Source organism: Genypterus blacodes, unplaced genomic scaffold, assembly GCF_046128005.1.
Source record: "Genypterus blacodes isolate CSIRO-AG114 ecotype Tasmania unplaced genomic scaffold, CSIRO-AGI_Gbla_v1 ptg000335l_1, whole genome shotgun sequence".
Taxonomy (NCBI): domain Eukaryota; kingdom Metazoa; phylum Chordata; class Actinopteri; order Ophidiiformes; family Ophidiidae; genus Genypterus; species Genypterus blacodes.
Window position 1 is genome coordinate 56,003 of NW_027467120.1, and position 16,498 is coordinate 72,500.

The 16,498-nt window shown below is 51.5% G+C and overlaps 1 protein-coding gene across 1 annotated transcript in view; it reads left to right on the forward strand.

Annotated features, from left to right (window-relative positions):
• The first annotated feature begins 1,627 nt into the window (after positions 1 to 1,627).
• The window catches only part of LOC142988564 (uncharacterized), a 19,264-nt gene continuing 4,393 nt past the window's right edge, over positions 1,628 to 16,498 (forward strand). The window contains exons 1-8 of the mRNA XM_076137761.1: positions 1,628 to 1,635; positions 1,680 to 1,838; positions 1,952 to 2,144; positions 3,770 to 3,904; positions 4,111 to 4,191; positions 14,092 to 14,709; positions 16,127 to 16,171; positions 16,392 to 16,498. The exon at positions 16,392 to 16,498 is cut by the window's right edge and continues 13 nt beyond it. Of these exons, the coding sequence (XP_075993876.1) occupies positions 1,628 to 1,635; positions 1,680 to 1,838; positions 1,952 to 2,144; positions 3,770 to 3,904; positions 4,111 to 4,191; positions 14,092 to 14,709; positions 16,127 to 16,171; positions 16,392 to 16,498 (1,346 nt within the window). The remainder of the gene's footprint in view (positions 1,636 to 1,679; positions 1,839 to 1,951; positions 2,145 to 3,769; positions 3,905 to 4,110; positions 4,192 to 14,091; positions 14,710 to 16,126; positions 16,172 to 16,391) is intronic.

Sequence of the window (16,498 nt, forward strand, 5' to 3'; positions counted from 1 at the left end):
CTGTCTGAGCCCCCCTCTGGTCCGTGTGTCTGCCTGCGGCCCTGTGGACGGCCGGTATGCAGGAATGTACAGCGTGACACCGGAGCCGGGTCCATTCCTGAGGGCAGCAGAGAGAAACCGTCAGGCTGCCAGTGTGAAGAGCAAACGAGTCTCTGAGGGCTCTGACAGAGCAGCAGAGGAAGAGCGGCGGCTTGATCCTCTGGAGGAACTCTATACGTGTGGAAAACCTCCCCGGGCCGTCTGAAACGCGTTCATCATGGTGGAGGGTTCACGTTAAAGCGCCGCCATCGTGTTCCGCTTTGAGATCGACGAGGCAGGAATGTTTTTACTGCTGAGGTCAAACAGAACAAATTGATTTGCTGGCGTGTTCCTCAAAGCTCTCCACCTCCTCCTTCTCCTCCTCCTCCTTCTCCTCCTCCTCCTCCTCCTCCTCCGTTAGCCTAATTAGTCTCAGCCCCTCCTTCCACGTAACGCGGTGAGCTCACACGTTCTCCCATGCGGGCGTAGGATAAAGCGTACAACAATGCCAGTCTGTGAGCGATGACTCATTTTCTCCTAAACTGATGAAGAGCGGCATTCATAAGCCCTAGGACGAGTGTTGATCAACAAATCCCACCTCTGGGCACCAAGAATACCTTTCCTGTACTCGCATCCAACGGCAGGAAATGAGGCGTAACAATGTGAGGCACTGTGGGGCGCCGCCGCCGCCGCATCATAAAGCCCAAACAGAATGGAATGTGTTCCAGTCCCCTCCAGCTCTGAGGGGCTCCGATCCCTGAGCACCTTTTCCACTTTTCTTTGGTAATGAAGTCGGCGAGCGAACAAACGGCGTGTTGAGGTTTATTCTCCAACGCCACCGGAGGAATGATGACGTTCCTGCAGCAGATGGTGGCCGTCTGCCTGCAAACCCCCACTGGGCTCCACTTTAGAGCCTCTTAAAGTGATATGCATGCGGTTTCACTCAACTTTATGATTTAGGGGCTAAATTATGTCCAAACTCGATCAGTGACAGTGTTTAGGTTTGTGTGGCGTTCTCCTCCCGGCTCATTGTGGACCTGCTGACCTCAGGGACCTGAGGGACAAACGGGAACACTGCTCTGAGCTCCATCTGACATCTTGACCCTGAACCTTTTCCTCATGGATGGTGTCTGAAGCTGGTGTGAAGAAGAAGAAGAAGAAGAACATCTGGTAGCAGCACAGGAGGTCCAAACAGTCCAACACGTCCTACTGACCCAGTTCAGATGTTATGTCCCCAGAACTCAGTCACCTTTGTGTCTCATCTCGGGTCTTAACTTCTCGCTCTCTCATTTAAGATCTTGCTCGTTCCTCCTCAGCATCCTGTCTCTCTCTCTAACCTGTCTTGCTGCAGATGAGGTGAACCTTCTGGAGGAGATTTCCCTCCAGGTGACCAACAGCAGCAACGCGTCTCTGGCCCTGGACAGCAGCAGGTGTCCCGTCCTGCAGGTGGGACAGTACTCCACTCTGGCTCTGCCCCTGAGACAAGTCCTCACTGAGGGGTAGGTGGAAGTACAGGTACACACACAGGTACACACACAGGGACACACACAGGTACACACACAGGTACACATACAGGGACACACACAGGTACACCACTCAACCTGTAGATATGACCCTGTGTGTGTTTGCGTGTGCGTGTGCGTGTGTGTGTGTGTGTGCAGGTTCCCAGAGGAGTTCAGTCTGCTGTTGCAGGTCCGCAGCCAGCAGAGGGACGAGTGCAGCGTCTTCACCATGCTGAGCCCTGACAGCCACGTGATGCTGCAGCTCAGGATCAGCACCCGAGCCGTCATCCTCATCGGCACGCAGCAGCGGCATTACGAGTGAGTCCTCCTCCTCCTCTTCCTCCTCCTCCTCCTCTGTAGATCCCAGGTGTTGAGGTGTGAGGCCTGTGTGACCCCATGTGACCCCATGTGACCCCTGTGCCCCCTGTCAGGTTCCCGGTTGGCGGCCTGTGTGACGGCGAGTGGCACCGTGTGGCGCTCAGCGTGTCGGCCCAGCGTCTGGCGCTCTATGTCGACTGCTCTCTGGTGGAGAGCGTGGACTGGGTCTACCACGGGATGGGCATCAGCGCCGACGGGCTGCTGATGGTGGGAGGAACGGTGGAGAGCCTGGACACGCCGTTTGAAGTGAGTATACGATCACGCTCACACACCTCCGGCCTCAGATCATCTACAGACACAAACATCAGACCATGATCAGATCCTTCAGCCGGCTGAGATCCTGTTCATGAACGAGCCTCCAGAGAATCAGAGCAGGCTCAGAACATTCAGTAGTTTGGTCTGAGGCTGCATGAAGACGAGGAGCGGAGACACAAATCATCTTCATCTGCTGAGACACCAGAGGACGTCAACATGTGGGCCGAGCTCGTTTACACCAACGCTTTGTTTTCATAGAGTTAGAATGGCTGAGGATGACATCAGCTACTTGGTATCAGGATGTTGACTAGACTGAAGAACAACCGGCAAATAAAGATCAATAATAAAGATCAATAATAAAGATCAGTCTCCTCCATCTTCATCCAGGGCAACAAGCCAGACGCACAAACACAGCAATTAATTTGTCCTGTTTAAAGAAGGCATTTCTGCATGTTCAAGCATGCAACACACACACACACACACACACACACACACACACTGTGGCCTCAGCCAACCCTGGTTGTCTTTTCATCTCAGATTCAAAGTGTAGATCCTTAGGAACGGTGTGTTTGTGTTTCTAAACACACGCCCTCCTCTTCATGTTACAGTCTGATGGTGATGAAGAATGAGGGGGGGGGGCGGGCATCTGGGTTAGGGTTCAGGATGAATCATGCATCCTCTCCTGCCTCCTTTCCTCTGGTGACACTTTCTCAGTGAGCTGGAGGGTGCAGCTCTTCCTCCCTCTGAGGCGCTGACTCGTCCTCTCCAGAGGCTGAAGAGTGTAGGAGTGTGTGTGTGTGTGTGTGTGTGTGTGTGTGTGTGTGTGTGTGTGTGTGTGTGTGTGTGTGTGTGTGTGTGTGTGTGTGTGTGTGTGTGTGTGTGTGTGTGTGTGTGTGTGTGTGTGCGTGTGCTGCCTCAATGTGTAACTCTCTCTGTCGTCACGGCTACAGCTCCAGGGTTTGGGTCCATGGGATTCTGGCTGCAGACCAAAACATCAGGCAACATAAACAACCTGTCTCACATCACTGAGCTGATTTAGAGCTGAGAGACATGGTGTGTGTGTGTGTGTGTGTGTGTGAGAAACTTTATTTCTACTCAGATTAAAGCAAACCTCATGTAAAGCCTGAATTAGGTTGACACACACACACACACACACACACACACACACACACTTGATCATGGCCTGGGGACAGATGCGTGTTGATGTGTAGTTCCTCATGTTGGCCCCTGTTGAAGGCTCCCAGGGACACATGGTGAGGCCGGCTGTGACCCGACGCACCGGGGCTCTGTTCTGTTTGCACACATGAGACACGTTAAGGCCGTGTTGTGTGTACATGCTGTCTCACACACACACACAAACACACCCTCAGGTCTTCAGACAGGATGTCCAGGCCCGGTCAGGTCCATGATGTGGCCTCAGGTCTGTTTGGATCTCTGATGGTCCTGTTAATGGAGCATCCTGTTTGGGTTCAGGTCTCATTCTGGATCAGGTCTCATGGTGCTGAATCTGACAGAGATCATGGAGTCGTCTTCTTCCTCTGTGGTGGTTTATTATTGCAGTGTGTGTCGTCCCAGCCGTTCCTACATTTCCTGTCTTTCTTCTTCTCTCTTCTCAGGGTCATCTCCGCCAGCTGAGCTTCCTGATGGGCGAGCCGAGCGCCGCCCGTCACCACTGCAGCCGCCACGCTCCTCGATGCGGAGGAGCAGTGGCCAAGCCTCCTCGCTCCCTGCGCACCAACACAGCCCCGGAGGTGAGGAGGGGGGGTGCAGACCGCTCACACACTCACTGTAGACCCTCTTAGAAACGCTGTGAAGAAGAGAAAGAGGAAGCTTCCATCCCAGCCCATCAGAGGCCTGTGGTCTGATGAGGGTCTGGCTGCTATAACCCCGTCTCCTCTCTTCTGTCTCCTCTCTTCTGTCTCCTCTCTTCTGTCTCCTCTCTCCTGTCTCCTCTCAGGATCTGCTGCTGTCCTCAAACGACCTGGAGGTCTTGATGAGGCATTCTAAGGACGAGTCTTTCCTGGACTTCATCAGAGCAGTAAGTAGGGGGCGGAGCCAACATACCTGCAGAGGAACACATGCTTAAACACAAACACACAACAACAAGCGGTTGCCAGGTTCCACAGCTGGGCAGCAGGGCAGCTGACCAGTCGTCATGGCGATTAGATCCAGCTGTGGGCAGCTACGGTTGCGCTCACCAACCAGCCGCTCTGGTTCCTGTGGTTTGGTTCCTCATCACTCTGGTCGGTGGAATCACCAGTGTTTGGTTTCTGTCATTCATTATCGCTGTGGTGTGAAGCCTCAAGTGACGGAGGCTCCGCCCACCCACGCCGCCCAGCCACGCCGCTCCTCATCCTCGGCTGGCTGGCCCAGTTTGAGTGTGTTTGGGTGTGGAGAGACCTGTCTGCCTGCTCACCCATCAGTCTGTGTCGCTGATGGTTTCACTCAGGCTCAGTTACTCAAGCTCAGTTACTCAGGCTCACCCAGGTCATGTGGGCGTTGCCTGATTTGGTGGTTTTGTCAACAAGAACTGTAGAAGGACATTTTTGAGGTCTCTCGCTCTCTCTCTCCGTCTGTCTCTCCCTCTCTCTCTCTCTTTCTGTCTCCCTCTCTCTCTCTCTCCCTCTCTCTCTCTGTCTCTGTCTCTCTCTCAGCTCTCTCTCTCTCTCTCTCTCTCTCTCTCTCTCTCTCTCTCTCTCTCTTTCTGTCTCTGTCTCTCTCTCGCTCTCTCTCTCCGTCTGTCTCTCCCTCTCTCTCTCTCTTTCTGTCTCCCTCTCTCTCTCTCTCCCTCTCTCTCTCTGTCTCTGTCTCCCTCTCTCTCTCTCTCTCCCTCTCTCTCTCTCTCTCTCTCCTTCTCTCTCTCCCTCTCCCTCTCTCTCTCTGTCTGTCTCTGTCTCTCTCTCTCTCTCTCTCTCTCTCTCCCTCTGTCTCTCTCTCACTCTCTCTCTGCTCTGACGTCCCCGGGCTGCCTTGTTGTGCTTGCCTGAAGGTGATGTATGTGCTGACCGGGCCCTCCGGTCGCTCCCTGACAGGTGCTCTCCTCAGAGACCCGGAGCTCCACCAGTTAATCTTCTCCGCTCCCGCCGGGCTCTGAGATGTTAAACACTCATGGAGGTCGGGACCGGAGCCAAGCGCATAATTACAAAGCCAGAGCGTTGAGCTTCACAGCATGTTGATGGGTCTGAACCACATAACCTGCATGTTCAACATCAGCCGCCTTCTGTGAGGCCACCTGACTGAACACGGATCAGAGCTGACAGATGTTTCTCATAGAAACAAGATGGAAAGGTTTGTGACACAATGAGTTACAGTTTAATCATCAACCTGATCACAACTGACAGGACAGAACAATAGAATAGAATAGAATAGCTTTTATTGTCGTTGTATATGATAATACAACAAAATGCATTTCTGCTGTGCCTGAATCTTTGAACAGTAAATATATACGTTAAGTTTAAGTACTGGAAAATACAAAAAATGTATTTACTTTAATTCCTATTTTTCCAGACTTGTCTTGAGGATAGAGATTAAACTTTCTTTTGAAATTCTAGAAGCAAAATTCTTCTGAAATAAATATTCTAGGTTTGGATAATTCAATCTGATTTGTAGAATGTCTGATAACAATAATAATAATATTAATATCACTAATAATATTGTTTTATAGAAAAAGTAGTTTCCCTGAAAAAGGAAGTAAAATCTGGGGGTGGGATCAGTTTTGTTCTTGCTGCTGTATTAAAGTGTGTGTTTGTTAGTTTGGTGCAGCTGTGGAGCCTTCAGACAAACTGAATGTGTTTTTAAAGCTGTTCAGACTCCAGAGGGTTAATGTGTGTGTGTTGACATAGTTCTGTTTGTGTGTGTTTCATGTAGGAGCCTGTGTGAGTCTGAATCCCGTCTGAGGTTCTTTTAGTTTCATAAATAGTTTGAACAGGGATCACACTCTCTGCCTGAAGCTTCATCTGTCACACACACACACACACACACACACACACACACACACACACACACACACACGCTCGAGGCCTTCATGCTCCCCGCTCCGTATCTCCAGCCCGGCGTTTCCACGGCAGCCTCTGGAGAGGGGAGGCCTCCTTCATGGCTCTGCTCCGGCACAGAGCATCCATCATCCTGACGCGTCTCTGTGCGTCTGTCAATCTGTGAAGATAAGCTTATTAAATGACTTTACCCTATGGAATGTTCAGGTCCCAGCACGGCCGGTCGGCGGAGGAGCGGCGGAGGCTTCTCCTCTTCAGAGCCGTAATAAATGAGTGTGTGCGTGTGTGTGTGTGTTCAGTCTGATGGAGGAGAAAGATCTGTGGGTTTGATGACTGAGAGAGTTTGCATATCAAACAAACCTCCGCCTGATTCACATTCAGAGATGCAGATGAAGCTGATTGGCCTGGAATATGTTGTGTTTGCACCGGCGTGTGAAGGCTTCATGTCATGGACGCTGCAGAAACGCAGAAGAAGAAGAAGAAGGAGAAGAAAGAGAAGAAGGAGAAGGAACGCTTGGAAGGAAACCTTTGCTTCTAATCTTCAGATCCGTCATCACACGTGGTGTTTGTGTTCCCAGACTCGCACAAAGGCCGGGATTAGACTCAGCTCCCTCATCTCACTGGGGCTCAGACTCAGCTCGTTACTCTGAGCTTCACTCAGCCTCAGACACAACAGAGGCACAAAGTTAATCACTGCTCTGCCTTCATCTCTTAAGTCAGCTTGTAAACTTGAAAGAAGGTAAAGATATTCATCATATAAACTCTTTGTGCTGAACTTCAGTCTAACACAATCAGCTTAATCTGATTTATTACCAAAAAAGTTCCATTTATGTTTGTTGAGCAGTTTGTGTTGATGTTTCCTCACAAAGTTGGAACGAGTTGCTGCAAGAGTCGCTGGTCAAAGAAAAGTCAAACTGTTTCCCCTCACACCTCCTGTTTGGCCAAAGCAGCTGGCTGGAGGTCAGAGGTCAGAGGTCATCCAGAGGGGCATATGAGAGCAGACACATTAGGTTTGCCTCCATTCCATGAGGTGGAACTCTGATATCTTCATCCTGGTGGGACGGGCTGACAGACGAGCTGCAGAGGAGCCCGACCCTGGTCTTGGTCCTTGTCCTGGTCCAGATGTTTGTTGGGTTTCTGCCCTGACCTCAGGTCCTCCTGCTGTACCTGCTGTCTGTGATGAGCTGTGTGAGTGTGTGTCCCTGCTGTGTGATCACATCAGAGGCAGACGCCGGGATTTTAGGAGCATTAACATCAAACATATGTCCAGACTATAAAGGGGACATCCAGGTTCACTGAACCAAAGACCATGTCCCAGACTGTCCACTGAGTGGTGCTGTACTACAGACTAGATGGAGGAGACAGGAAGGGGGGTGGTTACTGTCCTTACCCAGAGGAAGTCAGCCTGGTGTTTATGTCAGGCTCAGTACTGAACACAGTCCTCAGCGTGAAGGTTCCAGATGTTTGACGGTGAGTCTGCAGAGAGAAGTGATCCATGCTGACTGGAGGAGACGGTGGTAAAGTGGAGCTTCAGGCGCTTATGGTTCAGATTAGAGTGCAGAAACAAATCAAGTTGCTTCAGGGAGAAACATGTGTGTTAATATTGTTGAAACATGTCATAATAATGACTGAGGCGTGTCCGGACGGACGGGTCGTCCCCTGTAAGGACATTAAGACTTCAGTTAGATGTGTGGTTAAGCCCTGTGTTCCCTTGGCGACGCTGCTGGATCATCTCACCCTGGTTGGGGCTCAGTGGAACCTGCAGCACATCACTGCCACATGAGTGTTCTCAGCTCCACTGTTTATCTTCAGCGCTTGTGTTTCCGCTCGGCGAGGAGTCGGCGGGGTCATTTTTTAAAAGGTCAGCGCCGTCTGATGCTGCCTGGTCTCTGTGGCTCTCTGGAGGGCAGTGAACGCCCCTCAGACGCACAGACGCACAACAACACAAACACGTCCCAGCCCTAACTCAGAGCTCTCACTTCCTGAGAGATGATGTAATGAAGGAGAGCCAATCACAGATCTGCTGGAAGGGAACCACATGAAGATTTGTCTTATTTGCGTGAAGCATCAAAGAGCAAACAATCTGCTCTGCTAACTGAAAACATATCTAGTGTGCTGTGAAAGAGGCGGACGTCCTCCTGGAGGCTCTGCTCTGTGTCCACAGGACGAAGGAGCAGCTCAGCCAACACAAGGGGCTGCTGCTTCAGAACATGCCGGGATATAAAACGACGTAATTACAGCCGAGACCAGAGGCCTTTAAATCATGGAGAACGAGGTTCGAAAGGGGGGAGGGGGGCGTTGATGAAGAAGGAGGAGGAGGAGGAGATCAAGGGAGGAGGAGGAGGAAGAGCCTTGGCCCGGTTCCTTCTGTATCAAGTCCAAGTCGGGTTTCACGTCTTTGTAAGCAAACTGCAAATCAAGATGCAAAGTCTCTGAAAGTGTTTCATGTCTCTGTTGATGTGCTGAAGTGTGTTTGAAGGCTGGAGACTCAAAGATGAGCAGCAGAGACGAGAGACGAGTTCAGCAGGGTGAAGAGGCTCCAGTTTGCTTTGAGTCAGGAGGTGGAAACCCTCTGTCCAATGTGTGACACCTTCATGTGATCCAGATTCTAAGTCCACCTGGTTCAGAGGCTTCAGACGGTAAAGATCTCTGGAAGCCATCAGGCAAGGAGAAGCTCTAAATGTGGCAGGAAGTAGTTTAGACCATTGATGTCCCCTGCACATCTGCCTCACAGTTTATACTAAACGTTTCTGTTCATCAACTCCACCTCCCAGTGCTCAGGTCCTCTCAAACCGCCGTGTTTGCTCCTGGACTTCCTGTGTCGGGGTGCAGCCCCTCGTCTCTCCTCTGTCTCGTAGCGCTGAACCTCTCCGCTCCCCGTCGACCTCACGCCGTAAATCAACGCCACCTCAGAGAAACTGTGGGCCACATTTCCCTCAAAGTGAGCTAGACACCGGTGTGGGAGCCACGGCTTGGCCCTCCTCTTACACATGTGTGGAGCAGCAGGGGATTCCCTCACTTCCTGTAGGATCCTTATTCACTCCAGCTGATCTTCAGGTGTCACATGTTCATACTCAGTCTGATGAGCTTCATCCAGCGCTGAGGGACACTTGGACCTTCTGCTTCTTCCACCGTAGGGTGTTTGGGGTCAGAACAGGGTAAAGAGCTCGACCCCTGCTGCAGAGATCCAGGTCTGCCTCCGGGGAGCAACACCTTTGACTCTCGCCTCATGTAAAGGTCCGGTCTCTTGGAGGCCTCATGAAGGTCCGGTCCTTTAGGCAGGACAGAGGGACGAAGATGTTTAGAGGTTGTGACCTTCTCTGCTTTACGTTTCCCAGAAACCCCTGCATTCAAACCAAAATAGGACATCTTCTCCTGTAGAGTTTGTTGGTCCCAGGCTGATCTGAGCTCCACGTTCTTTATGAGAAAACAAACATGAGTTGAATCTCCTGCTTCTCCTTTTCCTCCCCATGGTTACCATGGTCCCTGTCCTCCTGAACTCTCCCAGGTTATTCTGCCTGTTGATTCTGGTGAACACCCTGGTGTTTCTCCTCAGACGGCTCCTCCCAGGTTTGGAGCTCTGTCAGATATCTGAACTCTTTTAAATCTAAACATTCAGCGACACAGGAGACTTTGTATTATTTTACAGTGTATTGCTGCGTCTACATTTCCTCTCCCAGACTCATAGCGTGTTTTGAGGCGATGTTTCAACGCCGCCGCCCTGAGGCTGCAGTGGGCGGGGCCACAGCAGTCTGTGTCTCTGCTACATATGTCAGATTAGATGTATCGCTCACTTTGATATATGACTGCTGTTAATGCTGGGGTGTGTGTGTGTGTGTGTGTCTGTGTGTGTGTGTGTGTGTGTGTGTGTGTGTGTGTGTGTGTGCGGTGGGTGTGTCTGCCGGAGGAGCCGGTCGGCCCTCTCCTCCTCTGCCCGTGGGTAGGAGGTGCTGGCAGACCCGCTCCTCTGCAGTCATGCGTGGTCATGCCGTGTGCTGGGTGCTGCTGGGCTTCCTGCTGCTGGAGTTAGACGGGTCACACACTGGAGGTCAGAGGTCGGCCGGCGTAAAGGTACGGCCCGCTGCAGGAGGTTGATTTACGGGAGCCGACCTGAGGCTCCCAGGGAGATAAATCCTGTTGTGTTTAGGTTTTGGATCAGATTCCAGGTGGGGTTTGGATCTGTGAGGTCTCAGGCTGTGAATCACTCTGCATCAGGAGCAAACATGAAGACTTCAACCGCTTACTGAGGGCCATCAATCTTCCTCACTCCACTCTGCTCTCCTCCTCTTTACTCCATCTGTGTGTGTGTGTGTGTGTGTGTGTGTGTGTCAGCTGAGTGCATGTATATACTCAGCAGGTATGGAGTGTGTGAGTCGTCTCTGCATGTAAGCAGCCACTGACCTGTTTCCTTCCTTCCTTCCTTCTATCTTTCCTTCTATTCTCTGTCTGATGCTTGTCTCCTAACCACCTGTTCTCCAGTCTTCTAATCTGCCGTGCAGTCTTCTTCTCTCTGTTCTGTCCGGTGGCTCCGGCTCCTGACGCCTGCAGCCTGACGGAGCCTGCATACCTGCGCTCAGATTTACGCACCTCTCCACCTGATTGGCCCTTTGTGAGGGCGAGCGTGTGTGTGTGTGTGTGTGTGTGCGTGTGCGTGTGTGTGTGGCGGCGCTCTAGCCCGCAGCGTGAGTGTGTGTGTGGAGCTGTTTGGTCTCACAGATCTGTAATGAGCATTAATCCGCTCCAGCTGAGCCTCGCTGACATTCGCCCTCCTCCTAATCGACTTGATTGTCCCGTAAACATTGTGTTGGTTTGTGCGTGTTTACATCTGCATTTACAGCTGGCTCTAAACCAGACTGAGCTGAGCCTGATTAAGGTCTTAGGCCTGCGATTACATGATCACAGGTTTGTGATTTGTCCTAATCCGTGGCAGACTGGATCAGGTTTAGAGTCAGATTGTAAGATTAAGTCCTGAATTCCCCACATTGTTGTTTTCTCTCGTGTGTGTGTTTGGTTTCACACTCGCTCGGCCCTCTGAGGACACGCAGGAGCAGAGCTGGGTCTGACAGATGAGATTAAAGTCATTCATTTCAGATCATTGGCTTTACAGGAGCGTGTGGGCTTTGTGCTGCGTTACCAGGCAACCACACTTTAGTGGTTTTGCTGTGATAGATTATCTCCCACAAGTCCCTGCAGGTCCAGGATCCTCATACCAGCCTGACACAGAGGAACCAGCAGAGAACTGGAGATGATTAAAAAGCTGCGCAGGCCTCCGAGCGAACAAAGGTGTTTAGTTCACATTTAGGTCACACCTCTGACCTCTGACCTTAACCCTCATGCTCACCCTGACCTTCACCCTCCACTCACGCTGATGAAGATGGAAACTCTGGCCCAACATGGACAGATGTTTGAGAGTTTCCTCCCCAAACTCATCTGCTCTCTGCTTTAGAGACATCAGCAGGATCCCAGCCGCTGGCCTCAGACTCAGTATGAGTTTGGGCCTGATTGTTGGTCTGGTTTGGAGCTGAGTCTGATCAGCTGTTTGTCCCCTGAGAGCAAGTTTGAGCGGGTCGTCTCTAGCCACGCCCCTAACATCAGAAACATGTGTTAGGTTAATGCTCCTGCCGTTGCCCTTGACCAAGGCATTAGGCTCCTGACCTGGAGCTCCTCCCCCCTGCTCCTCACACTCAGAGTGACTCTGATGCAAAAGACAAGTTTCACTCTTAGATGATGATGAGGAGGAGAGTCTTCATCTAAAAATGACCCAGAGAATCAGACGCCTTCAGAGCAGGGAGATGATGTCATCATAACGTCTCACAGCCCACAGAGCCCAGGCTGGATGTCCAAGAACACGTTGACTCTTCCTGATGTGAGTCAAAGCTCTCCTGTGTCACTCAGAGGTCTGTGCTGAGTCCTAACAGGTTTCAGGGGCCCACAAGTTCCAGACCTGATAAATCATCTAACAGACGTTTACAGCCAAAGCTTCACTTCATCTCAGACACAGAAAACAGAATGGCCTCTTTTCATCTGACAGCAGCATGAAGGAAACACACACACACACACACACACACACACACACACACACACACACACACATGGCTGCAGGCCAACACACTGCTGACATGTGGTCACCTATAGATCAGGGTGGGACTGAGTCTGAATCTGCTGACTCAGACATAAGTACAGCACACACACACACACACACACACACACACACACACACACACACGATATAAAGAATAAAGCCTGAACAGGAGGACTTCATTATTCACTTTGTCACTTTCATGCACAGCAGGTTGTTATAAAGTGAAACTGCTGAATGTCTGAGTTTACATGAAGATGAGAGGTAAACATGGAGCAGCTCTCTGGTGTCTCTCTGAGACCTCACATCACTTATTAACATCACAGAGTTCATTAGTGATGTGATACACATGCAGAGGAAGCTGTGATGGCCCCTCAGTGTTGGTGCTGCAGTGTGTGCGTGTGTGCGTGTGTGTCTGTCAGTGTGTGCTTGTGTGTGTGTCTGTCAGTGTGTGTGTGTGTGTGTCTTTCTGCTGACTGGCTGCTGTGTCAAACAGACTGAAGCCTGCGTTTCTTAGAGATACGTACAGATCCGGTGTCGGCTTATCTGCCCGACTGTGGCCGGGGCTGGGATGTGAAGAAAGGGGCTTTGTCCCCCCCTGGGTCCCTGGTCTGTCTCAGTCCGCCCGCCCGGCTCACATTAGCCACCCGGCCCCCGCCTCAGGCCCCCGCATCAACGCTGATACTCAACCCTGAGTGTCTCTCTCCTGTTTCAGCTTTGAAGAACGAAAGCCAGATCCTGTGTGTGTGTGTGTGTGTGTGTGTGTGTGTGTGTGAGTGTGTGTGTGTGAGTGTGTGTGTGAGTGTGTGTGTGTGTGTGTGAGTGTGTGTGTGTGTGTGTGTGTGTGTGTGTGTGTGTGTGTGTGTGAGTGTGTGTGTGTGTGTGTGTGTGTCCTCGCTGCATCAGAATCAAACCGCGATCAATTGATTCTCTCCAAATAAACGCCCGGAACCAAATAGGAAACCTGAGATCTGTGCGCCTGTAAAGCTTTGTGGCTTATAATCACTGTTTGTATTTGATTTGTATTGATGTAAGCTGTGTAATCTTCATGTTCATACCCTCCTCTTCCTCACTGAATAAGCTTCTACCACAAAGACACAACATGTGATTACACACAGCATTTCATAGTGATGATCTTTATGTTTGGGTTGGAACTCTCCACTCTGCTTCACTTTGCTCTCCTGTTTCCTCCTCCTCCTCCTCCTCCTCCTCTTCCTCACTCCTCCCAGCAGGCCTCTCTCCACATGCCTCTCAGCTCCACTTTACTGCTTTCCATTTCAGCCCATTAGGGTCATCAAACTGAATTTACGGCTCTTTGGTCCCGACCCTCAGAAGGCCTCTCTGCACCGCCGCTCCCTCGGGCCCTGTGTGTGTGTGTGTGTGTGTGTGTGTGTGTGTGTGTGTGTGTGTGTGTGTGTGTGTGTGTGTGTGTGTGTGTGTGTGTGTGTGTGTGTGTGTGTGTGTGTGTGTGTGTGTGTGTGTGTGTGTGTGTGTGTGTGTTTTACTTTCACTCTGGATGCAGCAGGACTTTAACTCCATTGTTTGTTTATATGTGCTCACTTTATTAGGTACACCTGTGGCTGAGTCTGATCCTCCTCGGCGTCGCCTGCGGTGACTTATGAAGCTGAATGTTGTGGTTTTGTTTAAACTCCTCCCTCATGCTGCAGCCTCATAATGTAAACATGTAAACACCTCAGTCTGAGGATGAGGTCACTCCTCTGACTCAGATCAGAATGAAGGAATCACGTTGTCTCCGTCTCTTAAACGTCCTCCATGTGTGTCTGGTCTAAGCTCTGACCTTCTGATCTCCATGCGGTGATGTTGTTGTCCTGGCTCTCATGTTTCCTGTCTGACTCTTCTTCTACAGAATGTGTTCTCGCGTCGAGGGAGTTCTCGAGGAGACGGGACCGTGCCCTCTGGGCCCGACCGGAAAGGAGCGCTGGGTCGCGGGGACGTCTTTGTGGTGGACGAGGACACGGACCTACTGGACCCCAGCTTCCAGGGCGGGGCTCAGCTGGACCCTCAGAGGAAGCCGCCCAGGAAAGGAAACCAGAAGGGCAAACCTGAGGTGGACCTGGAGGACAACATCACCACAGACAAGAAGGAGGAGCCAGCAGGGAGGAGCTCAACGCTGTTCCCTGGGAAACCTTCTGATGACGTCATCATTGACCTGGATGCTGGGATTACTCCCAGGAAACCTTCAGTGGGATTTCCCTTTGTTCCAAAGATCCAACCGGACTCCAATAGAGGAAGGGAGGAGAAGAGTGAAGCCCTGAGCTCCGTCTCACCTGCGCCTCCTCGTTTCTCCTCCTCTGATGCGTCTCCTAACAGCACCAGGAGCTCCTTCCCTGTCCACACAGATAAGCTCCGCCCCGCCGTCGTCACCATCGTGTCCAGAGACGGAGACCTGGTGCTGGGCTCGGACGGGAAGCTCTTTCGGCTCCAGAGAGGCCAGCAGGGACAGATGGGCCCCCCTGGGACCGAGGTAAGACCACTGGGATGTTGGTTCAAAGCCCTGAACTCTCGATGTCTCAGTGTGAGCAAAGGTTGTGACTCCTGCAATCAATCCTAAAGATGAAGCGAACACAAATATATGAGTTTAAATTCTAAACTCTCACTTTAGGACTTGATTGTTCTTCAAACTGAGGCAGAGAGCAGACATGAATGTGACTCTGCAGGTTCTTAGTTTGAGTCTCAGTGTTTCTGAACCCAGGACCTGCACACACGTCTGACATCATCATCATCATCATCCTCATCATCCTTTATGGAGCACTTTGTAATTTCATTGTTCTCGTGCAATGACAACAAAGGCTTTTTACTCTATGTGATCACATCTAAGCCCCTCCCCCTTCCTCCTGAGATGATCCTCATTCATTCATAAAACAACAAATAATAACTCCACATGTGTTCTGGAATGTGTGTGTGTGTGTGTGCGTGTGCGTGTGCGTGTGCGTGTGTGTGTGTGTGTGTGTGTGTGTGTGTGCCAGCTTGTAGTCTGGATCAGATCAAACCTCAGAGGTGTCTCAGGTCCGTGTGTGTGTGTGTGTGTGTGCTGCTGTATGATTGAACATAAACACAGAGCATGTACACATTTCTACACCATCAGTCACATTCCTCCCTCCTTGCCGCTCTGCAGGATGTTGTCCAGGCTTGTTTTCTGCTCTAACATGTAAACGTAGAGCATCAAAGTGAACCTGCGACTCTGGAGGAGGCGGAGCTACAGAGAGGAGAATGTGATGAAGAAAGTGTGAAGTCTGTTGATGTTTAATGGTTTGTGAGATCTGCTCTCCATCTGAACGTAGAGGGGAACACATGTTGCTCCTCCTGTCTTTGATGCCGCTCTGTGAACGCTCGCAGAGCCGCAGAATTCCACCGCTCCACAAATCTCCGCACGCTCTGTCACAGCGTCGCTCGGGGCGACAGTCACGACCCCCGGCTCCCAGGCGATGGGAGGGGTCGGGGTCGGCTCGTCCCGTCTGAGGGCTCACCTGGTGTCAGGACCTGGGGGGCAGACAGAACCAGAACCAGACCCAGACCCAGACCCAGACTGCACATCTGGTCCCGTCTGGGCCGCTCTCTGGAGTCACGCTGCCATAAAGTCCAGGGGATCGGTCGGCAGGGTTACTGTGATTGATCCCGGCTGCAGGAACATGAAGGAAGACGTCCTGTTGGCTCTGAGCCGCTCTGTGTTCTCCCCTCCCTCCTCCTGTACAGAGCAGCTCCGCTCTGGCAGCTTAAAGTGCATCAATATTAATAACTGACACTTACAGAACAGATGTGAGGGGGGTAGCTAGTGTCCTTACCCAGAGAAAGGACCTCCCTACAGGCACGCATGCTGGCCAATCTCTCTCCAATTTCCTCTGTGTGCTGCTTGATAATGAGTGTTGTTGCTCTGTGTGCAGGGCTGTGATGGTGATCCTGGTCCCTCTGGGTTCAAAGGTGACAAGGTGAGGACATGATGCCCCTCTGTGATGCCCCTCTGTGATGCCCCTCTGGGCCGGTATGAGAGGACAGAGCAGACGTCCCCTCTGACTTAATGGCTCATATTTGTCCTTTCTGTCTTATGACCTCATCTTAGATCCTCTCTCTCTCTCTCTCCCCCCCCCCCCTCTCTCTCTCTCTCTCTCTCTCTCTCTCTCTCTCTCTACCCTTGTTGGTCTCCTGCAGGGTAAGATCGGCCCTGAAGGCAGTCCAGGGAGAAGAGGAGAACCGGGCCCTCCTGGACCTGCTGGGTTACCGACCTTCTACCTGTGGAGGAACACGGCTGAGGAGTG